The sequence below is a fragment of the Arvicola amphibius genome, chromosome 11 (genome assembly GCF_903992535.2).
Source record: "Arvicola amphibius chromosome 11, mArvAmp1.2, whole genome shotgun sequence".
Taxonomy (NCBI): Eukaryota; Metazoa; Chordata; class Mammalia; order Rodentia; family Cricetidae; genus Arvicola; species Arvicola amphibius.
The window spans coordinates 33,955,698-33,970,485 of NC_052057.2; the positions used below are offsets into that span (position 1 = coordinate 33,955,698).

Consider the following 14,788-nt stretch of genomic DNA (forward strand, 5'->3'; position numbering starts at 1 on the left):
TCAAAAAAAAAAAAAAAAAAAAAGCCTCCCAACCAAAAAAAAAAAAAAAAAGGTCAGGGCCAGATTGTTTTAGCTCAGGATTCTACCAGACTTTCAAAGACGAGTTAATGCCACTACTCCTCAACTTATTCCATAAAACAAACAGAAGGAACTTTGCCAATTTCATTTTATGAGGCCACAGTTACCTGATACCCAAGTCACACAAAAAGTCAGCAAAAAAAAAAAGAATTACAGACTAATATCCATCATGAACATTGATACAAAAACTGAATCCAAGACCACATCAAAAGGATCATCCACCATGATCAAGTAAACTTCATCCCAGTGATGCAGGGATGGTTCAACATAGGAAAATTTGTCAGTGTAGTCCACCATATGAACAAACTAAATTTTAAAAACCACATGATCATCTGATTAAATACTGAAAAAAAAATTCTGTGACAAAATCCACCACCTACCTCTTCATGATTAAAATCTTGGAGAGATTAGGGATACAAAGGACAGTTCTAAACAAAATAAAGGTAATACACAGCAAGCCAACATCAAATTAAATAGGGAGAAAATTAAAGCAAGGCCACTAAATCAGGAACAAGACAAGACTGCCTACTCTCTCCATGTCTAATTAACATAATACTTGAAATTCTAGCTAGAGCAAAAGATAATTAAAGGAGATCAAGAGGATACAAATTGGAAGGAAGAAGTCAAAGTATAACTGTTTACAGATTATATGATAGTAGACATATTAACACCAAAATTTCTACCAGGGAACCCCTACAGTTTATAAACACCTTCAGTAAAGTGTTTGGATACAAGATTAGCTCAAAAAAATGAGTAGCCCTCCTTTTCCTATACACACCTCAGGCAGTCGCCATGCCTCTCCTCTCTGAGACAGACACAGGCAAAGATCCTTCCCGGTAAGCCACCACATCATGGTGCTACACAGATACTAAATATGGGATAAAGCAAGATGTGAAAATTAGCCAATAAGAGGCTGAAACTAATGGGCCAGGCAGAGTTTAAAAGAATACAGTTTCCATGTAATTATTTCCTGGCATAAGCTAGCCAGGCAGCGTGGAGTCAGGATGATAAATAGAGAAAGAAATCAGGGAAACAGCACCCTTCCCAATAACTGCAAATAATATATTTTGGTGTAACTCTAACCAAGCAAGTGAAAGACCTATTGACAGGAACTTCAAGCCTTTGAAGAAAAATTGGAGAAGATAACAGAAGATGGAAAGACTTCCCATACTCATGGATTATTAGGTAGGATTAAAATAGTAAAAATAGCCATCTTACCAAAAGTCTACAGAGTCAACAAAAGCCCCATCAAAATTCCAACACAATACCTTACAGACCTTGAAAGAACAATATTTAACTTCATATGAGAAAATAAAACCCAGGATAGCTGAAACAATTCTGTACAATAAAAGAACTTCTAGGGGTATCTTCATCCCGGATTTCAAGCTCTACTGCAGAGCTAGAAAAAAATTATTACTAAGAAAATTCCACATGGTATTGGCATAAAAACAGACAGGTGGTTCAGTGGAATCCAATTGAAGACCCAGACATAAATCTATATATGAAGACAAGACATATATCACCTATGGGCACCTGATTTTTGACAAAGAAGCCATAATCATACAATGGAAAAAAGGAAGCATCTTCAGCAAATGGTGCTGGTCTAACTGGATGCTGGCATGTAAAAGAATACAAATAGGTCCATATATATCACCTTGCACAAAATTCAAGCCCAATTGGATCAAAGACCTCAACATATAAACCAAGATACACTGAACCTAATAGAAAAGAAAGTGGGAAATAGCCTGAAATGCATTGGCACAGGAGACAACAACTGAACAGAACACCAATAGCACAGGCACTAAAATCGACAATTACTTAATAGGACCTCATGAAACCGAAAACTGTCTGTAAAGTAAATAAATGGCAGCCTACAGAATGGGAAAACATCTTCACCAATCCCACATCTGACAAAGGTCCAATTTCTAAAATATATTAAGAACACAAGAAAATAGACCTCAAAAAAAAACAAATATTCCAATTAAAATATGGGGTACAGATACAAAAAGAATTCTCAACAGAAGAATCCCAAATGGCTTAAAATACTTAATGGGGCTGGAGAGATGGCTCAGTGGTTAAGAGTGCTGCCTGCTCTTCCAAAGGTCCTGAGTTCAATTCCCAGCAACCACATGGTGGTTCACAACCATCTGTAATGGGGTCTGGTGCCCTCTTCTGGCCTGCAGGCATACACACAGACAGAATATTGTATACATAATAAATAAATAAATAGTTTTAAAAAATACTTAAATGTTCAACATACTTGGCCATCAGGAAAATGCGAATCAAAACAACTGAGCTTTCATCTTGCACCTGCCAGAATGGCTAAGCTCAAAAACAGAAGAGACAACTCATGCTGGAGAGGATGTGGAGTAAGGGGAACACTTCCATTGCTGGTAGGAGTGCAAACTTGTACAGCCACTTTGGAAATCAGTATGGCAGTTTCTCAGAAAGTTGGGAATCAATGTACCTCAAGACCCAGCCACACTACTGGTGGGCATATATCCAAAGGATGCTCCTTCATACCACATGGTCACTTACTCACTTATATTCATAGTGGCTTTATTTATAAAAGCCAGAAACTGGATCCAACCTAGATGTCCTTCAGCCGGAGAGTGGTTAAAGAAAATGTGGTACATTTTCACATTGAAGTATTACTCAGCTGTTAAAAACAGTGACATGAAATTTGCAGGCAACCAGAAAAGTTCATAGCAGTGAGTAAAATAACCCAGACCCAGAAAACCAAACCATGGTATGTACTCACTTACAAGTGGATATTAGCTGTAAAGGATAATGATGCTACAAACCACAGACCCAGAGAAGCTAAGTAGCAAGGATGGTTCAAGGGCAAACACTTGGATCTCTCTGGGAAGGAGAACTAGAATAGATTTTGTAGGTGGGCTAGAGGTGGGTGGGGATGGGAACAGGAGTTGAAATAGAAGGAACACTTAGGGGTAAAAGGTGATTTGGGATCATTTTGTGCCTACTGTTGGTTTCTGTACTTGTCCTTTTGCAGCTTGCTAACCAAAAAATTACCTTCCCTCCAAACCCAACTGAAATCCCACTTTTTCAGTATAAAGCATTCCAGTTGCCCTAAAATACTCTTTCCTTTTCCTGCACCCCCTGATAGCATACCTAGTCTTTTTATGTCACTGAATTGTAAGCTAACTCTTACCTGCTACCATCAATGAGATTGAAATGAGCTGTTTCTTATCATTGTGTTCAAGTAATTAACAAACAGCTGATACAGTGTACAGAATAAGCTTCTCTTATTCTGGCTCCGCCCTCCCTCTTCCTGCTGCCCAGACTTAAACTTTACTATTTTTCAGACTTTAGGAATATTTTATGCGTAAGCTTAATACTTTAAAAGGTTTCACCTCTAATCTGTTTTTGAGATTAGAGATGCTCGATTCTGTGTTTATGTCTGAGTCTGTTGTCTGTCTGTCTGTCTGTCTGTGTCTATGTCTATGTAGTTGATTACATAGCATTTGAGTCTAAGGAATTCATTTTAATTTCTAAAACATAATTTTTTGGCTGTACATCTGTAATGTTTGGCTACTATAACTGTTTTTTAAGTTGTTTTTTTAATTAACAGGATGAGCAGCAGCTGCAGGTACTGGCAGATTACAAATGTATAATTACTAAAAGTAGCTGAAGCATATTATAGTATACTTCAATAGAAAAAACATCTGGCAATGCTGTGTTAATTTGTCATGAGAGGATTTAAAAGAAAGCACTTACTGCAGCTGGCAAATCCATCATTTCCCTGAGATGAACAGTACACCTTTTGTTTTTAATTTTCTCATACATTGTTGAATAGAACTCTTGGTGATTTAATCTTCAGTCTCCAGGAAGGGCTTTCATGCACTGAGGGGCTTTTCCTTTATATTGTAGTAACCACAGTCTACACAGCACCATCTTGTCCTAAACTGTGCCTCAATAGTAGTGATTGGAACAGTTAGATTAACTGACTTATAAAGGCTTAAAAGTGTAAACCTCGTTTCCTCCTGTATGTGTATCTGTGTGTCCACATGTGTGCAAATGCATATGTGTAAAGGCCTGAGTTTGGTCTCCAGAGTCTTCCTTGATCACTTTCTGCCTTCATTGGAACAGGGTCTCTGAATTGCACTCAATAGGCATTAGGGAACTATATTTTTTTATTATTTACAGCATTTGTGGTATTTTTCAGAAGGGCTTTGTACACTGGAGGAAACTTTGCCTGGCTCCTTTTCAGTACTTCCTCAACCGTATCACTCAGTTACAGCATCCAGCAACTTAACATTGAAGTTCACTCAATATTAGAAATACTCTCAGCGGAGCATCACGGCACATCAGGAGGCAGAAACAGGCAGATGTCTGTGAGTTCCAGGACAGCCAGAGCTATATAGTGAGAACCTATTTGGGGCTGGGCAGGAAAAAAAGAAATACTCCCTATGGGTATGGGTTGGGATATCAGTTTCTAAGAATGAAACAAATAGAAGAGGACTAATTATTATAAAAATATTTAATGCTGACCTTTTAATTATATTATTGTTGTTTTATGTACATGGGTGTTTTGCCTATATGTAAACCTGTACACCAAATGTGTGCATGTTGCCCTCAGAGGCAGAAGAGGGCAATGGATCCTGTAGGACTAGATTTATAGATGGTTGTGAGATACCTTGTGCCTGCTGGGAATTGAACTATCTCTCCAACCCCAAATGCTGGCATTTCTTGAAATCTATATTGCCTTCCAACTCTCCACCAAACATTTCTGTTGGTACATCAGACTTGGTGCATCACCCCTAGCCAGTGTTTTTATCTCATCCTATATACTCAGTGTTTCACCCTGTCCTGTGTTTTTAATCTCATCCTATATGTTCCGTTTCCATGAATGTTAATATCCATCCTGTTATTCAGATGGAATTCTGAGTGTCATCATTGCAACCTTCAGTCCACCTCCCCGTATCTGGAACCTGACTGTTTCTCTCCAATTACTGTACTTGGAACTATCAACGTTATACTCGTGGATTACTACTAAAACAACTGGATTCGACTGCAGTCTTATCTGTTGTTTTTTTCAACGGCAATCAGCAAAATTTTCAGAAACTGGAATTTAATCATGTCAGTTCTCTTCTTAAAGAACATCAACACCTTCTCAGTGTATGCAAAATAAATCCCAATTATCCCAACACATAAAATCCTTTGTGGTCTGTATTTCCAGCTTCTTTCTCTTACCTCTATCCCTGGTCTTAATAACCATACTATATCCCATTGATACTGAACCTCCTACAGTTTCCTTTTCTTTCCTCCTGGCCTATACACATGGATTTGATTGTCTATGACACACTTCCTTCCCTGCCATTGTCCATCCAGCTTCTATTTAACGTTCATGAAATAGCTTACAAGCCTGCTTCCTCTGGTGAGACAACTCTAATCCCTTGATTTTCCATCCACATATGTTCCTTAGCACAAGAACATCTTAGCATATTTACTACCTGCAGCTTAATCCTGGTTGATTGCTAGTGCTTCCATTTATTTATAAGAATTAACTTGATCTGGTCTTCTGTCTCACTAGCACTTCACAGAGTGAGGAGCGTAACATAGTCCCATCTCAGTAACTGTTAAATGAACTTCGTAATTCCCCCAAGGTTATTCTAAGACAGACACTCAAAATTAAGTACCACCAAGAAATTTTGCTCCTTACTTTATGTTTGAGTTTATTCAAGTAACTTTGAAAAATAAGCTTCTTAGAAATAATTTTTGTTTAAAGGGTAAGGCTTTAGAACATAATGATTTTCCTAGTTGTAGTATCTCAAACATACTTCACTATTAGGAGCCTTCTTTGAAAATGTAATCATTGGATTCTCATTAATTCTGATATGAAATCAAGTAACTAACAACTTTGGGAAATCAGTCTGAAAATCTGACATTTAAAGTGGAGCCTGAAAGAACAGAATAAATGAGCTATACCAACAAAGGCAGCAGATACTGCAGATGTGGGGGAGCAAGCAGAAGGGCCTGTGGGAGAGAAGGATGGGAACAGGATGCAGTAAGCTCCAGAGCAAAGGTGACCAGAGTGTACATCCTCTGTGTTAAATGTATTTACTTGCTTTCAGTAAAATACTGAAGACTATTTCAAGTTAAAATCCAAAGTGCAGCCGGGCGGTGGTGGCGCACGCCTTTAATCCCAGCACTCGGGAGGCAGAGGCAGGCGGATCTCTGAGTTCGAGGCCAGCCTGGTCTACAAGAGCTAGTTCCAGGACAGGCTCTAGAAACTACAGGGAAACCCTGTCTCGAAAAACCAAAAAAAAAAAAAAAAAAAAAAAAATCCAAAGTGCAGCAGGAGTAGTCAGTGGAGGATTTGAATATCCTTAGGTTGATTTTAAGACTTCCTTTATTTTTACTTATGAGTTTTATATGCATGCATGTGGAGGGCCACAAGAGGGTGTCAGATTCTCTGAAACTGGAGGTAAAGATGGTTGTGTGTTCAGTGTAGGTGCTGGGAACTTAGGGCTGGCCCTCTGCAGTTGAGGTGGGAAGATGACAGGTCTACCTGGGCAACTTAATGAGCCCCAACTCAAATTCTAAAATACAGTAAGGGCGATGGATATCATCTAGTTGTTAAGTGAACTTGTATAGGCACACATGAGTTCAGTACTCAGTACCACAAAATAAAAATTTAAAAAAAAACAATTTTGCTGAAATATTCAGTTTGTCAGTTTGCCTGTACTTTTAGCAAACATACATTCCAAGCAAAAACCTGGACAAAACCATCTTTAGAATTCCTAGGATATCTGTGAACCCTTTTCATCCATCTTACATCTAATAATGTCAGAGTATTTGTGACCATAGCAGAATCCTCCTCATTCGCACGCTGCAGCTTGCGTTAGAGAGCCGATACGAAACCTGAAACTGAGCAAGAGCGGGCTGCACACAGCCAGGAGAGTGAGCGGTGGACATCAGCGTTTGTAATTTATTGAAAGCGTGCTGAGTTGGTGACTTCACTGTCAGTTTTAGCATTATGTTCCGCATGTTTGCTTCAGATAAAACATTCTGACTTTTATTAATGTTATGTGATTATAGAAATTAATATTTTGTAACATGTTTCTACATATTTTGTAAACCTGACTAGAATTCTGTCATTTGAATATTAATTATGTATATGATCTAAAATGTTTGAGACACTCATAGGCTAGGCAGTTCCTAGTGAGTAATACTATAAATTATGATTCCTCATTCTTCTGGGTATTCTTTTGATGAATGCTGTGACAGAAATTACAGAGAAATTGGGTACACATTCCACTGAATTTTTTCTTTTTATTCATTCTTTTCTCATACAGTACATCCCAATCGCAGGCCTCCCTGGGCCCTCTACTCCTCCCAGTTCTCTCCACCCTCCCTCTCCTCCCTATCTACTGCTCTTCCATTTCCCTTCAGAAAAGAGCAGGTCTCCCAGGGATATAACTAGATGGAGTTAGACTTGGCAAAACCCCTCATATCAAGGTTGGACAAAGCAACCAAGTAGGAAAAGGATCTCAAGAACAGGCAAAGGAGCCAGAGATATCCCCACTCCCACTATTAAGTGTGGCAGGGAATGAGCTTGTTGGTTTGTCCCGGCTGCTCAGAACCAAAATAATCACACAGAAATTGTATTAATTAAATCACTGCTTGGCCCATTAACTCTTAACTTCTTATTGGCTAACTCTTACATATTAATTAACCCATCTTTGTTAATCTGTGTATCACCACAAATTCATGGCCTACCAGCAAAGTTTCAGTATGTCTATCTCTGGCAGCAGATCCATGGCATCTTTCTGACTCCGCCTCCTTTCTCCCAGCATTCAGCCTAGCTTTTCCTGCCTACCTAAGTTCTGCCCTATCAACAGGCCAAGGCAGTTTCTTTATTCATTAACAACAAAAGCAACTCATAGACAGAAGGACCTCCCACAGCAATTAAGGGTCCTACAAAAACCCTAAACTAAAAAAACAGAGCATATATACAGAGGACCTAGTGCAGACCCATGCAGTGTCCATGGTTGCCCTCAGTCTCTGTGAGGCCCTCTGGCTTCTAACTCCTTCCTCCACCCCTCTTCCCGGGGCTCCCTGAGCTCCTCCTGTTTGGCTGTAAGTCTCTGAGTCAGTTCCCATCAGCTGCCATAAGAAGCCTCTCCAATGGTGATTAGGCTAGGCACTGATCTATGAGTATAGCAGAATATCATTAGGAATCATTGCATTGAGCTTTTCCCCCTTTGTTTTTTAACCAGTCATGTTTGGTTCTACCCCAGATCTTGGGGCCATCCACCTTCTAGTTCCTACCCATCCAGAAAAATGTCAGACATGGGCTCCTTCTTGTAGCATGGGCCTCAAGTTAAACCAGTTATTGGTTGGTCACTCCCATGAGCTCTGAGCTCCTATTGCCCCAGCTTATCTTGTAGGCAGGACAGACTTTTTATTTGGTGTAAACACTCTTTAAGTACCATAATGTCATACAGAAATGGAAATGTATCTCTGTGTGCCTCTGCAGACTATACTTAAATCACCCCTGACAGGTAAGAAGTTTTCTTTTTTTTTTTTTGTTTTTTTTTTTGTTTTGTTTTTGTTTTGTTTTTTGTTTTTGTTTTTGTTTTTTCGAGACAGGGTTTCTCTGCAGCTTTAGAGCCTGTCCTGGAGCTAGCTCTTGTAGACCAGGCGGATCTCTGTGAGTTCGAGACCAGCCTCTGCCTCCCGAGTGCTGGGATTAAAGGCGTGCGTCACCACTGCCCGGCTCAAAGTTTTCTTTTTTTCTGGAGTTTCCAGAGAAGAGATTAGACAGCTTTATTTGGAAAGTATTTTATTTGTACTCAGTTTTTAAACTTTATTTTCAGTTTCTCCACATATAAAATTAGACCTCACCAGGTTGTCTTGACAACTAAAATAAGTTCATTTCTGAATGTACCTGAACTGCCTGGCAGGTGGGGAGCACCGTGTGTTTGTTAGAATTATAACCACTATCATCATTATCTCTTTCTGAATGCTAGGTTATAAGCATATGAAAATGGCCATCAGTGTTGCTTGCAATCCAGTGGAGCATGACAGATGTGCAGAGATAAATACTTATAAAGACAAATAATTTAGTATAAAAATTAATACTTTTACTTAATTACTTGTGTTTTGTGATCATTAGTTTTGTGGAAAATTATTACTGTGCATCATTCAATAGTTGCCTTAAGTAATTGAATAGTTTAGTTGTCAAATCACACAATGGGTAGTTTTCTGGTTTTGTGTAAAAGGAATATTGACTATAAATGTTACTGTTTCATATTAACCTCGGTTGTACTCCTTATTTTACATCCATACTAATATGCATAATTTTGCTGGCTCCTGTGGCCATTTTGATTTTATTCTTTTGGAAGCAGTGATTTTAGGGTGCATGAGATTCTCTAGGTACAGTTTTCTCTACCTTGTTGTCACCACGAAAATAAAGGTTAAATATTTGAGTTTGCTGTGATGAAATGAGTGATAACAGTTCAGACACTTCATTGTAAAGCTGAACTAACACATCATTGAAGGGGCGTGAGCACTGGTCTTCCAAAGTGCAGGTTTGGGGATGGCAGTACTATGACTACCACTGTTTGTCCCACATCAGCCTGTGATAAGTGGTCAATAACTATTATTGAAACTGGTTATTGATAACATGAATCTATTCTGGCTTATATATTTATAACACATAGCTTATTGATTTTAACAGCTATTCCCTCAAATATAGTATACCCTAGGGATTTATTGAGTTCTCAAGCTGTTTATATGTCTCATTTGAAAATATAAAAGCTGGAGCTATTTGGAGGCGTATTATTTTGTTGTTTAATTTTAGAAATATAAAGTTAAAGGATAAAAGCCAGTATTAACTATTTTAATACTACAAAATTGATTTGAAATTTGTTCTGACTCACTTCTTGTGTAGGCATGGAGGTCCTTGTGTTCACAGATAAGCACTAGGAGAACACGGAATATTTACACACAGGGTTATTCCTTCAAGAAAAGAAATGTAATACCTGTTGGGAGCATATGTGCATTCTGTTCTGGTGACCTTTGCGTTGTCTGAGTGAGATCACACTATACCCTCATCATGAGCTTGTTTTCTCAGTTGGTGTATAGAACCTGTCTTTATGGAAGGTGTCACATGTACTATACAAAGTTTCAGTGTAGTCATGCCCAGTCATTATTTAACTTGTTTTCTTCAAGAGATGAATGTGTGCTTTATTATGCATATGGTATTGAGTTATTACCAGAAAATTTTTCACCAAATTGTCCTGTGCCTAAAATATGGTTAAAATAGCAGGTGGTGGTGGCACATGCTTTTAATCCTTGCACTTGGGAGGCAGAGGCAAGCAGGTCTCTGAGATCAGGGCCAGTCTGGACTATAGAGTGAGTTCCATGAGAGCCAGGGCCACACGGAGAAACCTGTCCCAAAAACCATACATATGTGTGTGTGCCTGTTTGTGTGTGTATGCATACATGTATTGTGTGTATGTGTGTGTGCGTGCATGTGCATATGTATGTGCTTAAACCATGCAGAGTCAAACTCCCAAAGTTTGAACTAATACCAGCCACATGTTAAACATGCCTTTTACCTCCCATGTATTATTACTCTGCTGAACGTGGAAATTACAGAGACCCTGTATTCTTGTATGACTACATTATATCTATTCTCAGCTGAGACTTACGAATTATCTTGGCCCAGGGCAATATAATATTTGTGTGTTTAAAAAGATTATGTCAGACAAAGTGTCACACACCTTTAATCCCAGCACTCAGGGTGGCAGAGCAAGCAGATTTCTGAGTTTGAGTCCAGCCTGGTCTATATAATTGAGTTCCAGGCCAGCCAAGATGATAGTGAGAGGCGCCTGCCTCAGAGGAGGTAGAGGAGAAGGCAACCTCAATTCTGTGTATCAGATAGCTTCAGCTTATGAAGCATAATAAATAGTGATAGATACCACACATGCACAGACACAAATACAATCTACTACATCAAAAGGGCATTTGAATGTTTAATAATTTGCAAGATTTGAACTCTTCCATGAGACAGTATACATGAACCTTGGTTGGTTGGTTTGCTTTGCTTTTTGAGACAGAATGTCAGTATGTACCCCAGGCTGATCTTCAACTCAAGGTGATCCTTTTGCCTTAACCTTCTGAGTAGTACTGTTATAATCATACTTGTCTCTGTAAGTCTTAAGTATAAATCCTGTAGAAGCACAGTGGCTTATTCATTTATGACAGTGCTGTTTAACAAGACATAAGTTTATTTCAGTATCTAGTAACATCTCAGAATCGATGAAACTTTTATATCTTTAAATCATTTTATTCGTCTTTTGTGGTAAAAACAACAGTATATGTACATATATACATAAACTTATGATAAATTGTGATTTTTAAATTGTGAACTGATTGTTTATTTCTTTTATTGTATATTTTTAAGCCAAGGTTTCCTTTTATAGCCCAAACTGGCCTCAGATTTGTGATCCTGTGCCTTAACCTCTAATGTTTAGCATTAGAACTCTCACCACACCCAGCATGATACAATTTTAAAGTTTGTAAGCATGTGTATTAGTGCCTGCCTCTCTCTCTGTCTGCACCATGTGTATGCAGTGCCCGTAGAGACAAAAGGAGGACATTGGAACCCCTGGAAGTGGAGTTACAGGAAGGTGTAGCTGCCTTATGTGGATGCTAGGAACTGAACCCAGGTCTTAGGCCAGAACAGCAAGTACTCTTACTGCTGAGCTCTCTTTCCAGGATATATGTTTTTGTTTCTTGTTTTTTTCAAGACATGGTATCACAGCATATTCCCAGCTAGCCTGGAATTCACTATATAGACCAGACTGGCCTCAAACTCACTAAGATTCACTTGCCTCTGCCTCATGAGTGCTGGAATTAAAAATATGTGCTACTAAACTGATAGAATTTTTAATTGTAACGAAATATACATTTACCTTCTGAACCATTTTTACTGGGTTCAATAGGGTTAAGTATATTCACAGTGTAACTACCCCAGAATATATATGTATTTATGCATCAGTTACTTTTCTATTGCTGTGACAAAACACCATGACCAAGGCATGTTATAAAAGAAAGTATTTAATTTGGGCTGAGTTCAGAAAGTTGGAGTTCATAATGACAGGGTAAAAAGTGTGGCACAGAAATAGCTGAGAACTTACGTCTTGATCTGCAAGTGGAAAGCTATGAGGGAACACACTGGGAATAGTGTGAGTTTTTAAACCTCAAAGTCCACTGCCCATGACATACCTCCTTCAACAAGGGCATGCTTCCTAATCCTTTCCAAATGGATCCACCAACTGGGAACCAGTTATTCAACGTGAGTCTGTGGCGGCCCTTCTCATTTAAACCACCACATTTTATTTAAAAAAAAAAATGAGTATGTTACTATTAAAAAAAACTTGTTCAAAATATAAATGTCTCACTAGTAAAGATTTAGTTTACATTGTTTTATTCTTGTTTTCAACTTAAAATTTAAGTGTGTATTTTATATTTGCATATACTTCCCAACTCTCCCTTTTATGATTGTTTGACCAGTTCTCAATTCTCCCTGCCCCTTCTCGATTAATAGGAGTGAGCTGAGTCGACAGAAACTTCATACCCAGGAGCTACTTTCTCAGCTGGAAATGGCAAATGAAAAGGTAGCAGAGGTAAGAAAATGACTCCCCTCCCCCTAGGGAAGTTCTTTCTACTGCAGCTTGATACACACACTATAGCATTTTAAATGCACCAAATCCAAATATTCTCTACTCGGGAATAACTACATACAAATAACCGCAAACAATTAACCCCTAAAAGTCCACACTTACTATACTGTGAATAAAAACGAATCACTAGTGATTCGTCTTTTGTATACAGTAAAAGTAGAATTCTTATTTGTTGTTAATACTATAATTTGTGCAGTGTATTAGAGACTATATACTTTAGAATCCTCTTTTCTCATGAGAATCTCTAAGATTGTTTTATGTACCTCTTCATTTGTTTTACTCTATCACAAAAGGCATATCAAAAATACTTATGTCTAGCCGGGCGGTGGTGGCGCACGCCTTTAATCCCAGCACTCGGGAGGCAGAGGCAGGCGGATCTCTGAGTTCGAGGCCAGCCTGGTTTACAAGAGCTAGATCCAGGACAGGCTCTAGAAACTACAGGGAAACCCTGTCTCGAAAAACCAAAAAAAAAAAAAAAAAAAAAAAAAAAAAAAAAAAAAAAAAAAACCTTATGTCTAATAGAATATACAAAAATAATGTTAAGATAGATATACCTTAGAATCACATACAAAGAAAGAGTTCCTCATTTCTTTTCTTATGGCTTTATAAAAGCAAATAAATTCTAGGTTTAGGACTTCCTAAAGTTTAATTCTTGACTTATGTTCTAGCTTCAGATATATGTGGTAGAATTTCATTTGTGTATGGCCTGTCTTCCATTGTCATCGACAAGAGGCATAGTAAGATCACCACTCTTGAACATCATGGCATTGTTGATATGAGACACTTAGAAAATAGTTAATGATTTGATATTGGAATATTCCTTGGTATAGCTTCCACCTGGAAAATTTTATTTTAAGTAAAAAACACAGTTTTAGTACAGTACAGTTAATATTTGACCAAAAAAAACCAAAAAGATCAGATTTACCCAGTCTGCACTTTGTTTTAACCATTATGGTAACCATATAGAAAGATATATAGAGTCTGAGTATAGATATCAAAATGATTATTATAGATAATGGGATCTCTCCCTTAGTTTTCTCTAGTATGTAGAGTACCTCTTAAAATTTAAAACTTAAATTTAATACTTAAACAACTTAGTTGTTTAGTACAGCTGATATAGATTTCTTGATAGATTTAATTTTGCGTTGGACACTATAATTATATCAAGCTCATTTTAACCCTATGCTCTTTATTTCATTGTTATATGTTACTAGGGGTGGCATTCACTCTAACCCCTTCTTGCTATGACATAAAAAGCTATCTAGTTCTTCATAGATAAAGGGGTTTTTAGCCATTCCTGTTTGGCCTTGTATTTTCTGGACTGAGTTAAATGCCAGAAAACATACGTAATCGTTTTGTTTGTACAAAAATGTCTTTTTCAGATGCATTGTGCCAAGCAGGTAAGAATGGAAAAGAACACATTTTCAGTTGACAAATTGTTTTTAACTTGTTGAGATGACAGTATGTAATAATGGCTTGGTATTCATCTTATAGTTCTTGTTATATCATGATAATACAAACTAGGCTATGTAAATAACATAAAATTGTGTCCTCAGTTTCCAGAGGCAAGACAGTGCTTGTAGTGTTAGCTTTTTGGGAGACTCTTACCAACCTTTCTCCCAGCTCTTGGAGCTCCAAGCATTCCTTGACTTGTGGGTGGTGCTTTTTCTATCCTGACAGTGTCTTCCATGTATATATCTGTCTATGTATCCAAATCTGCCATTTTCATGAAGACATCAGCCATGCAGTATGGCCCACTATAGTCCCCTTAACTTAATAGTCTACAAAGGTTATTTGTAAGTCAGCTCATATTCACCACTGCAAGGGATTAGAACTGTAGCATCTTTGGGGGAATAGAATTCAGTATGTAACAATGTCTAATAACCCTGTTGACCCTAGTAGCGTGATGCAGATGCCTTGGGGAGCACACGAGAGTCATCCCAACTCTTTGCTGAGGCTGTGGTTATAAGGCCCAGTGTTTGGGTTCTGTG

At 38.1% G+C, this 14,788-nt stretch overlaps 1 protein-coding gene across 2 annotated transcripts in view; it reads left to right on the top strand.

The window, feature by feature from the left end:
- The window catches only part of Sclt1 (sodium channel and clathrin linker 1), a 108,201-nt gene that overhangs the window by 90,296 nt on the left and 3,117 nt on the right, over positions 1–14,788 (top strand). For both annotated transcript variants that reach the window (XM_038347758.1, XM_038347759.1), the window contains one exon: positions 12,662–12,740. In XM_038347758.1, the coding sequence (XP_038203686.1) occupies positions 12,662–12,740 (79 nt within the window). The remainder of the gene's footprint in view (positions 1–12,661; positions 12,741–14,788) is intronic.